At 41.9% G+C, this 13,784-nt stretch overlaps 1 protein-coding gene across 1 annotated transcript; it reads right to left on the bottom strand.

Moving 5' to 3' along the window:
* Positions 1 to 1,249: 1,249 nt before the first annotated feature.
* LOC310994246 (excitatory amino acid transporter 1-like) lies at positions 1,250 to 13,607 on the bottom strand (the record flags this gene model as incomplete). The annotated part of the gene is made up of 10 exons (XM_083982854.1): positions 13,579 to 13,607; positions 10,613 to 10,755; positions 10,368 to 10,505; positions 7,901 to 8,105; positions 7,759 to 7,801; positions 6,283 to 6,563; positions 5,961 to 6,194; positions 4,034 to 4,228; positions 3,809 to 3,943; positions 1,250 to 1,460 (listed from the first exon to the last, which is right to left on the bottom strand). The coding sequence occupies exons 2-10, from the start codon at positions 10,749 to 10,751 to the stop codon at positions 1,250 to 1,252; spliced, it is 1,581 nt and encodes a 526-aa protein (XP_083838980.1). The 5' UTR covers positions 10,752 to 10,755; positions 13,579 to 13,607.
* Positions 13,608 to 13,784: the final 177 nt, after the last annotated feature.

The raw sequence follows: 13,784 nt of genomic DNA, 5'->3' as shown, positions 1-13,784 counted from the left end.
TGTGTCCCCTGAGTATGTATGATGTATGTAGACGTGTATGTGATACTGTTGTGACTTTGCTTTGTTTTGTCTTGTTTTAAATTTTCACTTTTTTAATTGTTTGCACTATTATGGCATTATAATTGCTTAACTATTGTAAAGCGCATTGAGTTTGCCCTGTGCATGAAATGCGCTTTATAAATAAAATTGAATTGAATTGAATTGAATTGATTGACGGGGTGGCCCAAAATTTGTCATGTCAGAATTGGGTCACAAGCCAAAAAAGGTTGGAAACCACTGATGTAGCCATTATAGATTTAGGACAAGAGTTGTGTGCATTGATACAACCACAATGATCAAAACATCATGGACACATTTAAACCTAACATTTCAGTGAAACAGAGTCAGGCTGGGAAAAGGCTATTTTTTTCCTTTTTATTTCACAGGAGTTATAATAAACAAAAACTAATACAACTATTTTCACAAAAAGCTTCTGCGATTCAGTCAAGTCTTGAATTTCTGCCTCACACCTTTATGATAAATCAGACACTTAACATTTAATAATCAGCCAACATATTCACTTGTCTCGTGTTTAGAGTAAATTAACACTGTTGGTAAAAAGTTCACACGCACGCACACACACACACACACACACACACACACACACACACACACACACACACACACACACACACACACACACACACACACACACACACACACACACACACACACACACACACACACACAGACATAAACTTTCGCACACACATGCATTTGTAATTCTAGATGTGTGAAAGAGTCTGAGACCTAAAAAATCATAAAATGTCTAGCACACTTTTAATAAGCACAATATTATGCAGCTATTTTTTTGGGAAAATAGAGTTAAAATCTGAATTTAAGTCCCAGTGACCAAAGTCTGAATATATATTTTCTTTGCATAATATCTTCAAGATGTCTCTATGATCTCCATCCATCCTGCACTGAAATCCACTCTCACCTCCGTCTCTAGATGAGGAAAACATTAAGTTATATTTTAAAACGTTAATAAAAGTAGTAAACATAGCAAAAGGAACCTACCATTCCTATCTGAAACACGACAGAAGCATAAATAAAGAGACTTGATCTTTTGGATGAGAGAGGAATGTAAGAAATTCATCACTTCTGGAAGATGACCAAAAAAAAGCAATGTCAACAAACCCAAAATGTTACTGAAGCAACCTTAAGTGTTTGTATGTGTGGACAGATGTGACAGATGTTGAGGGCTGAGTTACATGTTGGATTCGCTGTGAGCACGTTTATCGTTTTCAAAATCACTATCCTGGGAGATGAGCTTGTAAGGTTTCTTCCTCTCCTTCTCCTCCAGCACCGAGTTTCCCATCTCCACGTCTTTGCTGCGGAGCTCGTGTCGAGACAGGAACTCCACGATGCCGGCGCCGATCGAATCCCCCAGCACGTTGGTGGTGGTGCGCAGACGGTCCCTGTACGGCAGCAGACCACAGAAAGGGCAGAGGTTAGAGAATAAAGTCTGATGCACAAATGCCACAGCTGTGTAAAACCAAAGTGATGATTTCAAATGTGTGAAAGATTAAAGGGATAGTTCAACATTTTGGCAAATTGGCCCATTACCATAATCACTATAGTTTTAGCAGTAGGTTCGTTACCTTTAATTGTCGGTGCAAGCTATTTTTAGAAAGGTGGAGCAGAGCCGTGAGCTGCTCAGAGCTACTCTACGGAGGCTCATGGGATTTCTTGGTTTCCCTCATCAAACTCATCAAATACACAATCCAACAACTCCAACACGCTCTGGTGGACAAGTTGTGACCTGCGTATTCACCACGCTATGAGATAATAACGGAACATTACGAGACAGAGTTGTTTTGGAGGCAAATGCAGAGACTGCTTGCCGAAAAACTGCTCTGACGGGAACGTGCATCAACAGTTTTGCGTGAATTTACCTCGAAAACAACTTCATCTTGTAACGCTCCATTATTATCTCATAGCGTGGTGAATCTGCAGGTCACAACTTGTCCACCAGAGCGTTTTGGAGTTGTTGGATTGTGTATTTGATGAGTTTGATGAGGGAAATCAAGAAATCCCATTAGCCTCCGTAGCGTAGCTCTGATCAGCACGCGGCTCTGCTCCGCCGTTCTAAAAATAGCTTGCACTGACAATTAAAGATAACAAACCTCTACTCATAAGACTATAGGGATTATGGAAATGGGCCAATTTGCAAAATGTTGGACTATCCCTTTAAAGTTAATTGGATTTTTTTTCGTCATAATTGTTTCATATACACAATTCATCCCTTTTCTGCTGTGTAAACAGGGAGGTCCGGACACAATTCTCCCTAGCCGTAGCAGACTATTACTTTAAATGTGAATAAATGTGAAATGGAGGTGTTCCCAGATCTCAGGTCTCTTTCATCTTCTGGTTCAAACCTGAGGCATGCCAGCAGTTGGACCAGAAAATCTTGTCCAGGTGCCCAGTGGAGGATTTTTACTCATGTCCCAAGGAAACAGTCCTGGAAAAGTGATTCTGACTTCAGACTCCATTGGTAGAAATGGTGTTCTTTTTGTCAAGAATTTACTTTTAGTGGTGGTGATGCAGACACTAGTTTTGAGGGAAGACAGAATGACTCCTGAAAAATGACAACCTACCAACCAACAGCAGAGTTGCTGCATAGATCAATCAGTCAGTAAATCACCAGCTTTTCTCTCAGCCTCACCTCCATTTTCACCAGAAGCATAAAGTCCTTGGCCTCACTGATGCAGCACCAGTTGCACAACAACTCTGTCTCCAGTTTTATCTTCATATATGATATTTCATCATTGTTAAATTATCTCAGCATTGATAGAGAGGTACTGTAGGAGGGGAGCTAAATACAAATACACGTGTGTTAGAGGTTCAATCAGGGAACATTATCTGGGATTGAGGGTAATTGAAGGACTATTTACAAAGTAAGGTTAGTCATGAGGTTGTTTGAACAAGAACTGACCACATGTGAGGTTCAAAGGAAAGATATCAACCTACACAAAGCTTCTCTGTGGTAACAATTAAGAATAATAACAAAGGAGTGGTGTGCATGGAGATATTCTGACAGTAGTGTAAGCATGACTCGGCTTATTTCAGACCACAGATAGGGACGAATAGGTAACCTAACGCTGTGTGAGGGGAAGAAAATCTGCCTAATAGCACCAATAAACCTCAGTAAACAGATCTTATCTATTTTTTTTTTTTTTTACAAAATCAAAGTGTTGAATCGTGTTTCGATGGGAGAGCTACGTGCAGTCTTTAACAGTTAGCTGTGTTCACATGTATTGAGATCTCTCTGAACACGTATGCTCATGAAGGTCTAAACCACATGAAACCCTCCACACAGGAACATATAAGAGACAGCGCTTTGCTCCATTGAGTGTGAGAGGGCCTGGGTTAGTGAGGCTTCATGAAGACAGGCCATTCATATTTGGTCCATCCTAGTTAAAGGAGAGAAGGGTTTCTTCTTATTACCCCAGTTAGCTGAGTAATTTCTGGGAAGGGTATTCTAATTGAAATGATTAATTTGGGAAACCTAATTATGTTTCTATGTTAAAAACTCATTGCAGAAAATATTCAATACAAAAGGGAAGATGTGGAGCAAGACTCCGGGGAGGCAGGAGAAGTGTGTCACTAGGTGGTAGTAGATCCAGAGCTGCTCTTGACCTTTAAAGTGACAGAGATGATTCATGGAGGGATGCGAGGTGCAGCTACAGCACTTCAGCCTGTCATACCACTGCTTCTTATACTGTAGTGTTGTTCGCGGGTTCGTGGTACGGCGAGCTATACTCACAGAAACCAATCAACTGCAATGATGAGAGTGATGTCATCGGTAGGAAGTCCGACTGAGGTTAGCACAATCACCATAGTGACCAGGCCTGCCTGAGGGATGCCGGCAGCTCCGATGCTGGCTGCAGTCGCTGTGATACTTGAAGGGAAACACACAGACAGATTAAACTTTGACTTCAGTAACAGCAACGTGTCGTGTGCCTTTTTTTTTCTTCTTTTAACTTCTCACCTTATAGTGATGATCTGACCAAAGTTCATCTCCATGTTGTTGACCTGAGCGATGAAGAGGGCTGCCAGCGCCTCGTACAGAGCTGTTCCGTCCATGTTGATGGTGGCGCCCACGGGCAGCACGAAGCGCGTGATTCGCTTGTCGATTTTGTTGTTTTCCTCCAGACATTTAAAGGTCACAGGGAGGGTGGCTGAGCTGGGGAGGGCAAAGGGCAGAGAGACTTAAGGGTCCAGTCACATCGCTGTTCTCAAGAGCTCCACACTCCTTTCCTCTGCTCCTAAACCGGTTTGCCCTCTATCCCTGCTAATGAACCACCAGTATTCCCATCAAGCTGGCCTGTTCTGCCTGTACATGGCCCAGCCTGCCCACCAGAAGCTGCCTTCTTCAGCTCCTCTTGACTGAACTATCCCATTTTCCACATTATTCCATATTCTGTGTTGTAAACTGTCTTCAACATCTATTGCACGTCTGCCTGTCTTGGTTGAGGGATCCCTCCTCTGTCTCTCACCCTGAGGTTTCTCCAGTTCTTTCCCTGTTAAAAGGGTTTTCTTAGGAGTTTTTCCCCAGTCGATATGAGGGTCTAAGGCAGAGGTTCCCAACATTTTTTGGGCTCATGACCCCATTTTGACATCACAAATTTCTGGTGACCCTCAATCAAGATGCGCAAGCTCAGATACTACAGTATTATATGCTGCATTTTATTTGAACTTGATTTAAATATTTGAGAAAGTGAAAGTATCGAATACAGTTGTTTAAGATTGTGTGTGGTGTTTTAATCATAATTTAAAAAAAGAATAATAAAGGGGCGGTGCATGGCGCAGTGGTTAAAGCGGCCGTCCCATGTAGAGGCTACAGTCCTCAACGCAGGCGTCCCCGGTTCGAATCCCGGTCTCGAATGTCATTCCCCCTCTCTCTGCCTCCCCCTTTCCTGTCTATCTCACTGTGCTATCAAATAAAGGCGAAAAAGCCAAAAAATATACTTAAAAAAAAAAGAATAATAAATAGTTTTAAAAAAACCCAGACATTTCAGGTGACCCCATTTGAATTCCAGGAGACCCCACGTGGGGTCCTGACCCCAAGGTTGAAAAACACTGGTCTAAGGGTAGAGGATTTTGTTGTGACAAACTCTCTGTCAAAATGGGCAATAACTTGCCTTGCCCTGCCCTGCCTTGCAATGTTTTGGTGCAGATTCTCACGCTACAGTTCAGCAAGTCATTCAGCCGATGGCTGAGTCAAACTGTTACATTCAGTTCAGTACTGGTCTGGATCTGTATACATTTTGCAAGAATAAACCCTTTGTGAAAGAGTTATCAGCTCATGACTCAGTAAGTTTTAACGGCTCTCCAATGAGGAGCTACACTGATGAAAGCCACAGATTTAGATAGTGAGAGGGTGTGTTGATGTTTAAATTAACTTAACGTAGATTAGAAACAATAGAAAACAGGTTCGAGCACCTCCAATGTTGTCTTTAGCAAACTGGTCTTTGCCAGGTTTGGAAAAAAACATGGTGTGATGTAGGCAGGGATGTAAAGCTGAGCCAATATATATCTGACAACTAAAACAACAATGACATATGCAAAAAATGCTTATTCATAACAGCTACACTGATACTTCTGGGCCCCTGTTTTTGACACCATGATGTTATGATGTTAAACAGCTGCAGATGTAGCGTTTGACAATCCCAAAAAACATATTGAGACTTTGACCAAACAAGAAAAGTTCAAAGTTCAAGTCATAGTACAATGGCCTGTTTTTGCCCATTGACAGAGTTATTTTCAGCTGCTTCTAGTCTTTAGGTTAAAACCTAGGCTAGATTTGTCTAATTGTGAGTTTGACAACAAAGAAAAGCAAAGTTCCCCAAATGCTAGCATGTTCTCAGGGAATAACTGTGATTTATTTGTGTGTGGTAGTGATGTACGGGACTCACCTGGAGGAGGTCCCCAGGGCTGTGACCAGAGCTTGAAGGAGTCCAGCGATAAAGATAAAGGGGTTCTGGCGAGTGATCACAAAATAAAGAGTGGGAAGAATAAGAATCGCATGGATCATTAAGCCAATGATGACGGTGATGGTGTACATGCCCAGCTGGCCACCCATCTGAGTCAGATCATCCATCTCCACGATCTTTCCTGCTATGAGGAAAAGGATACCAATGGGCGCGTACCTGAGAGGAAGACAGGAACATGGAGTTACTGAACTAATGGTGACATTTGTTCATCAGGAAACACCTTCCCTATCAGTGAGGTCTTTACCACATGATGATGGAAACCAGGCGCATGATGGCTTCATTGAGGCCGTCGAAGAAATCCCTCAGGATCTGGCCCTGCTCCTTCATATTGCCAATTATCAAACCGAAGAACATGGAGAAGACCACCAGCCCGAGGGCATTGACCCCGTTCACCTGACCCGGCACTGGGATCACCTCCTCCCGGGTGATCTCCATGACCTCCTGGGTGCCATTGGTTGAGTTGAAGAGGGTGTCGTTCACTGTAATCGTCACATGGACCACCCGCTTCCCATATTTGGTTTTGAACTGTAGGATGACAGAAGTTTGGTGAAGCTGAAACATAATATCAACCTCCAGGGTAGTAGGCTATTACCCTGTGTTCAATGACTGTTCCATAAATGTTCTGCTGGACAAATAGACCTATGATGTTTGGTATCATCAGGTCAAGGTTTCCAGCATTTTGTGACCTAACGACCTTTCCTGTAACACCATTCCCAGGTCACCTCTTCTATGTCAGAGATCAACTTTGACATGATGACATTAGCTTGGATATACTTGACCTTCAGGGACTTCATCCTCTGGTGTTCATAGAATAGGCTACTGCCCAACAAGGAACAGAGATATTGACATTTTCATGATGGATTTGTGCCAACTTTCAAAGCTTCCTTTGCATTTCGTTTGTCTTCTGTCTGAATCTCTTGATTGGGCTGCATTATGACTTCGGGATGGGTCAACCCAGAGCCAACATTCAGACCCAATGAAGTGCTGCACCCATGACCTTTCTCTCATACTCTATGGGCTGACCCAAGTCTAACTTCAATTAGGGACAGTGTTGCGCCGATTCAGGCTCTTAATATGATTAACTCTATGTCAACTCTAAATATCAGCTTTGCTTATTATGCATGATATTATCTACCACGTTCACCGATCAAGCATAACATTCTGAGCAATGGCAGGTGAAGTGAATAACACTTCGGCAGCGTAAGGATTTGATCCAGTTTGACCAGGATGACGGTCTCAGAGCATCTGAAAACCTGCAGCTCTCGTGGGCTGTTCCTGGTCTGCAGTGGTCAGGATCTATCAAAAGTTGGTCCAAGGAAGGAACTGTGGTGAACCGGCCACAGGCTCATTGATACACGTGGGGAGATAAGGCTGGCCCGTGTGGTACCATCCAACAGACCAGCTACTGTTGCTCAGACGGATGATAGAAAGCTGTCAGAATACACAGTGTATCACCGTTTGTTGTGTATTTGGCAGCAAAAGGGAACTACACAATGTTAGACAGGTGGTCAGAATGTTATGCCTGATTAGTGTAAAATGTTGCATACTCATGGGCAGCCTGAGTTGTGCACAGTCAGGCTTCTAGATGCTCTGAAGAATAGCAGAGAGGTGAGAGTTTTTTATTTAATTTTATGGGGTCTAATGTAGACTGAAGAGGATATGAGCTCTTGTGATAGGATGGATATAACGTGCTGCAGTAAATAATGAATAAACATCTCACCTGCTGTGTGCAAGCCTGGACCAAGTTGGGTGGAAACATATTTCTGAAATGAGAAATCAGTGATTAATAGACTGTGTAGACCACTTACTGTCACATTTAGTTAATGTCACTGTTGTTGCTTCCATACTGATGTGCAGGCTACCTGATCAGATCTAAAAAGGCATCTGCAGGACTGACTTCTGCTATCTTCTGCTGCTTCCCAAACTCATCTTTAGATCCCTTTCCTGGGTGGATGATGAGGACGGTGATGATACCTATGAAGACTGCGATGAAGGTCGTGGTCATGTAGTAAATCACAGCTCTCATGCCCATCTTTCCTGAGGCTTTGCTGTCCAGAGCTGCCATTCCTAATGGACAGAGGTGGGAGACAAATCTGATCTGAGTATTAACCCGTGGAAATATGTTACAAATAAGGAAGTAGATGACAGACAGTGTTTTTTTTCTGTCAGTTTGGTAAAGTTTGGTAACAGTGTGTCTGGAAGATATTTTCTAACAATAGTCCATTAATATGAAGTAAGGCCATCCTGCGCTGGTGCCAGTTTTTTAACCCAGTTCAGATGAAACAGCACCAATAATGGTCCACCTCTCTGTTTGTATTGTTTTTACTAAGTCATCTATTTACGATCATGTTTATGTCCTTCTCATGATGCCAGATGTGCTTTGGGGGTTTGGTGAGTCAAGGGAGTTCGAATCCCCTTCCAGGAGGAGTTCATGGTCTTACACTGAGATGGTTCCTAAAAGAGGCCAGGCCCTCAACTATATGAAGCTTTAAGTTTTAAAGGGGAACTATGCAAGTCTGGTCGCCTTTTCAATGTTTTGCTAACCCTCCTCCTGACCATGTGCATTTGTTTACAGCGGTACATAACATTATATATCATATATGATGTGTGTAATTGTGTAGTGAGCAAAAATGAAAAGCAGCACGCACATCCGAAATCCCATGTCGGGTGGGTGCTGGATCAACGCAAGCAAAGCATCCAGCTCGAAACGTCATGGGTATTTAATAAATTTTTTGCACTGGAGCAATATGGTGTTGCAGACCCCCTTTTTGTCATAATTGTGTAGTACCATCTGTAATAAACAAGAGATTGCGGGTTACGGGGCGTTTGTGTCGCGGTGCCGCCGAGGCGAGAGCTGGGACACCGGGGCGGTGGCGCTAATCTTGCAAAGTTTGTTTTCAGCCGAGAGATGCTAGGTGGGGCAGATCGCCTCCATTCTCCCTGTAACAAGTTACAAGTCATTTATTTAACCATCACAATTACTCTGAAGCTGTTTAATTAGCATAGTTAAGGTAAAAAGTCTGCATAGTTCCTCTTTGATGAGATGTAAACAGGTGAGTTAAACAGTCACCATGAAGGCGGAAATTAGGTGTAGAGACAAAAACTGTTTTAGTAGGCTGTGAACATGAGTCTGTGGGGACTGACTCACTGTTAGAGACTCACTCTAGTGGTCAGTAGAAGAACTGAAGGAAACTGGAGATGGCTGTTCAAAGACTCTCAGACATTCTCAGCTTTTCAGAGAGATCAGTGACAGAAATACAGCCTCTCAGCTGCCTTGAAGAAGATATTTATATTATAGATTATAGATTATAGATAGTTGATGTTCTGCTCCAGACTGGAGGGGGCTAGGCTGGACCCCTCAGTGGTTACAGGTTTGTAGAGATGACCTCCCCATGAACCACGTACACTGAGATATTCCCAGCAACAAGACAACCCAGTTTTTATATCTTATAGTGCCTAGGCCTATTTGAAAAATACTGTTGATTTCTGCAGTAATTAGCTACCACAGCTCCAGTTCCTTTTGTGTTATTACAGAGAGGAGTTATAGATTTTCAAATCCAGGTAGCTGCATCTACATTATGTTCTCACTCTTTGTAAAATGCAGAAAATTTGTTTGGAAAAATGGAAACACTACAGGTGCAGAAACATCAGATACTGGTGAATAACAAGTCCTCTATGAACATTTTTAGGTATCAGTGGCTGGAAACATTTTGCCGTTACATTGATAGAAAACACATTTTGGATGTGACGCTTTCTTTAAAACATATTTGCTGTTATACATGAGATTACACATAAGATTACCCAAGGTTCATTTATAAAGTTGTCATCACAACTTCACTCTGTATCTTGTGTTGCTTTAATGCAGCATGTGGCTCTAAATATGACACTCAAGAGTCTGAAGAGTTGTGAGAGACTAAGAGTGTCTTTTACATCAAACTCCTAGTACATTGATGGCCAAAAACAGTGTTAGCTATTCAACCTCCACCTCTTTAAGGGATTTCAAAATAAAACTGAGATGACAAAGCACATAAGAACTAATTTGCATCTGTCTAACTGTGTAGAGGGCCTGATGACAGTCATTAAAAGACTTATTCTAAGGTAATTATCACTCCTTTGGCAATTAGTGGACAGTGACACCAAACATCATGGAGAACTGCATTAGTCCAAGTGACCTGCACCGCATTCGTTTACCGTCTGCTCATGGTTGATTTTGGATATTTGCCAAATTATGTGAACAGGCTAAAAAAAAACATTAGATCTCATAAATAATTCATCAGGCCGTGTAATATTTTACTCTTAAACCTTAGATCATGAGTGAAGCTATTGTACCTGTTATCAGACTGGAGATGAGCAGAGGCAGAACAAGCATCTGTAGCATCCTCATCAACAACTCCCCAGGGAAGGAGAAGTACTTCACCTCCCGATAGGTCATCTTATAGGGGCGCAGTGCAAAGCCCAGAATGATGCCTGCAGAGGGAGACATGGGACGGGCCTGTACATTATGTGTGTCTCTGACAGGACTGGCTGAACAAGGTGTGAGACATTTAACATTTAGCTCACAGAGGCATACACACCTACAACAACTGACCCGACTGTGAAGAGCACAAAGGCGTTCTTCTTGAGGAAAGCCTGGACGTCCTCTTTGGAGATCTCCTCCACTTTCCTCTTCGCCTTCATGGTGCGTATGTGAATGCCTTCCCTGAAACGCTGCATCCTGCTGCAGAAAACAAACATGTCCAAGGCTGAACATGAGGTGTGTGTAGACTCACCAGCAGGCTGAATGATTCATTCAGTATCAAAAAATGTTAATAAGACTGATTATCTGGAAACCACTTTACTACACCTGTGTTCAGACTGTGATATGTGAAATTAAGTTTGGTGGTCATACTGAAATCATTTCCTGTCTTCATTCAAGGGATTATTATTAAAGGAGCTACTTGCATGTTGTAGCCTACATGGTTAAGCTTATCTGCATTTACTATACAAGACGATACAATATGTCCTCTAAGCAGCTTTTCCGGGAGACAAGCTAACTGTGATAGAGGCAACATTGATGCTGGTGAATAAAATATGCTTAACTCACAATATTTGTTCTAGATTGGCTAGTAAACAGCCGCTAATGCTAAGGTTAGCCATGTAGCAACAGCAACAGTTACCACTCTCCTTTAAAAGGTAGCAGTGAGATGATGGAAAAACATCCAGGAAGTTCAGTTAAAGCCATAGATATGTGAATATTTAAAGGGATAGTTCAACATTTTGGCAAATTCGCCTATTGTCATAATCCCTGTAGTCATGTGGGGTAGGTTAATTAACCTTTAATTGACAGTGCTGTTTTGAGAACCGCAGGGCAGAGACGTGAGCTGCTCAGCTAACACGATGGAGGCGAACGGTACAGGTCCAATGTCCCTCATCAAAGTCAAATCAATCCAACAACTCCAAAACGCTCTCGTGGAGAAGTTGTGACCTGCACATTCACCACAGTATGAAATAATCATGTAATATTACGAGACTGAGCTGCAGGCACGGTTGCTGGGTGGAGTGATTTCAAAAGCACAAGTGAGTATTTGCTTTGTGTGTCGTAATGTTACATAACTATACATGATTATTTCATTTCCAGGTCACAACTTCTCCACAACAGTGTTTTGGAGTTGATGGATTGTGTAGGCTATTCAATGAGTTTGATGAGGGACAGAGAACCTGTACTATTCACCTACATTGAGTGCGCAATACTAGAAGAGGGGCAGACATGTTTTTTTTGTCTCTCTATGTCAGCTCTGTAGTAGACTGGTGGCCTTTCCAGGGTGTAGCCTGCCCTTCATCTGTGTCCACTGGGATTGACCCCATCCCCCCTGACCCTGCACAGATAAATGGTATAGGTAATCTGCAACTTGCATGCGCTGTCACATCCCTCTCTGGTGAAATTTTAACCAGGTTCATCTTTTTTTCGTTTAACCCTGTGTTTTTATGGCAGCGCCCCCTGAGTTGGCCCCACTGTCGGCTCTATAGTTCAGAGGAGTCAGTCGGCTCCATTATTCTGCTGAACCATTTTTGATGATGCAGTTCCCTCCTCATGGAACAGCACGGCATGACAGACACGGATGGAACCACCAAAGTAACACTGTAACTATTATGAATCTGATTTGCATGAATACGTCATCAAACAACACTGTGTGTAATCATCAGTCCCGAAACTTAAATAATAATACATTAACTAGAGGGATAGTAGTTGTTGGTGACCCTTTGGGAGCAGCTGAACTAACACGATAGTAGACATACCATAAAAGTTTAGTTTTAACCACAGTGACCGCAGTTTGAATCTGACCCATGCCCCTTTGTTGCATGTCGTCTTCTCTCTCACTTTGGCATTCAGAAAATCATCCCATTTGAAATTCTGGCCAGTTTATGACATAATTGGTGACAAGTTTACAAGTTCATAGTTTCATGTTATGTTTACAAATTAATTTCATAATTAATAATTCAGTCAATCAAAATCAAACCAAAGGTGAATTTAAAACCACGGGTGTATTAAAATTTAGTTTTAGTTTCTCTGATAATTATTTTTGTCAGGAGCAGGTGGTGGTCAGATGAGCTTCAACCATTGTTATCTGTATAATGCAAGAGGTTACATCATCTGAGCAGCTACAGTTACAGAACAGACTGTAAGTGACAGTGAGTCGTTATTAGCTGGTGAAGAGACTATGGGCTAGCTGGTTATCCTGCTAACTTCAGTGAGAGAAAGCAGTTAAAGCTGGTGTTTGTTTTCACCTCTGGAGGGAGATGTTGAACTCACAATGTTTCCTCCAGACTGGTCATTATAATAGCAACCCACACACAGTTGCTTTAAACTTTTTGCTGTTTAAAATATAAATAGTTTACATTCATTTGAATAAATCCAAGACATTTTGTTTCCGGTGGAACTCAGTGTTTCTTAATGGTTCCACTATAAACTCAATGTATCTGTGACCTGATGGTCACCAGAGGGCACCGGCCCATCACTGACTTTACTCTCCACTGGTGTGTTGGACTTATGGACTTCATTGATCCAACAATAACACTGTAATGTTGGACCAAATTAAGCTGATATTCTTCTGTCTTTTCTTGGATGTTCACAGAGAATTCATTGAATCTAATTAATTTCTACTGAGTGGAGACATGTAGCCTGGGTGTCCGCACACCCAGCCTGACACATCCACACACACAGGCTCAGTGTGCACAGAGCCGGCTGCAGCATCGCTCCACTGCTGCTCAGTGAGGAAGAAATGAGAGGAAACACAGAGAAAATGATTTTTTTCAAATCCCCTTCTATTTGCTCAGAGTATTGATTCTAACTCTAACTTTAGGACGGTGGAATTCACTCTCTTCACTTACACTCAACATTAACTCTCTAAACCAATGTCTGCACAGGTGAGTTATTTTTTTTTTTTTTGGGGGGGGGTTAATAGTCGATATCAATTAATATTAATAGCTAAATATATCATTATACAATTGCTTGATTTTAAAGAGTCAATTCACCTCAATCAAAAAATATTTTATTACTTACCTCTGATGGCGTCTAGTCCTGTTTTTTGAAAATACAGATCTTGAAATACGCCTGAAAGATTTTCTTTTTTTCTGAAAGTTTTTTTGGAGAGTTTTTTCGCCTCTTGTGGAGGTAGATTTCTCAAAACCTGGACAAACAAAACCAAAATAAGCTGAATGATTCTTTAAGTAAACTGATCCATATCACACATTTCTATATCATTCAAT

Source organism: Trachurus trachurus, assembly GCF_905171665.1.
Source record: "Trachurus trachurus genome assembly, chromosome: 12".
NCBI lineage: Eukaryota > Metazoa > Chordata > Actinopteri > Carangiformes > Carangidae > Trachurus > Trachurus trachurus.
The sequence above is the reverse complement of the archived record's forward strand: the minus strand, read 5'-3'. Positions and strand labels throughout refer to the sequence as shown.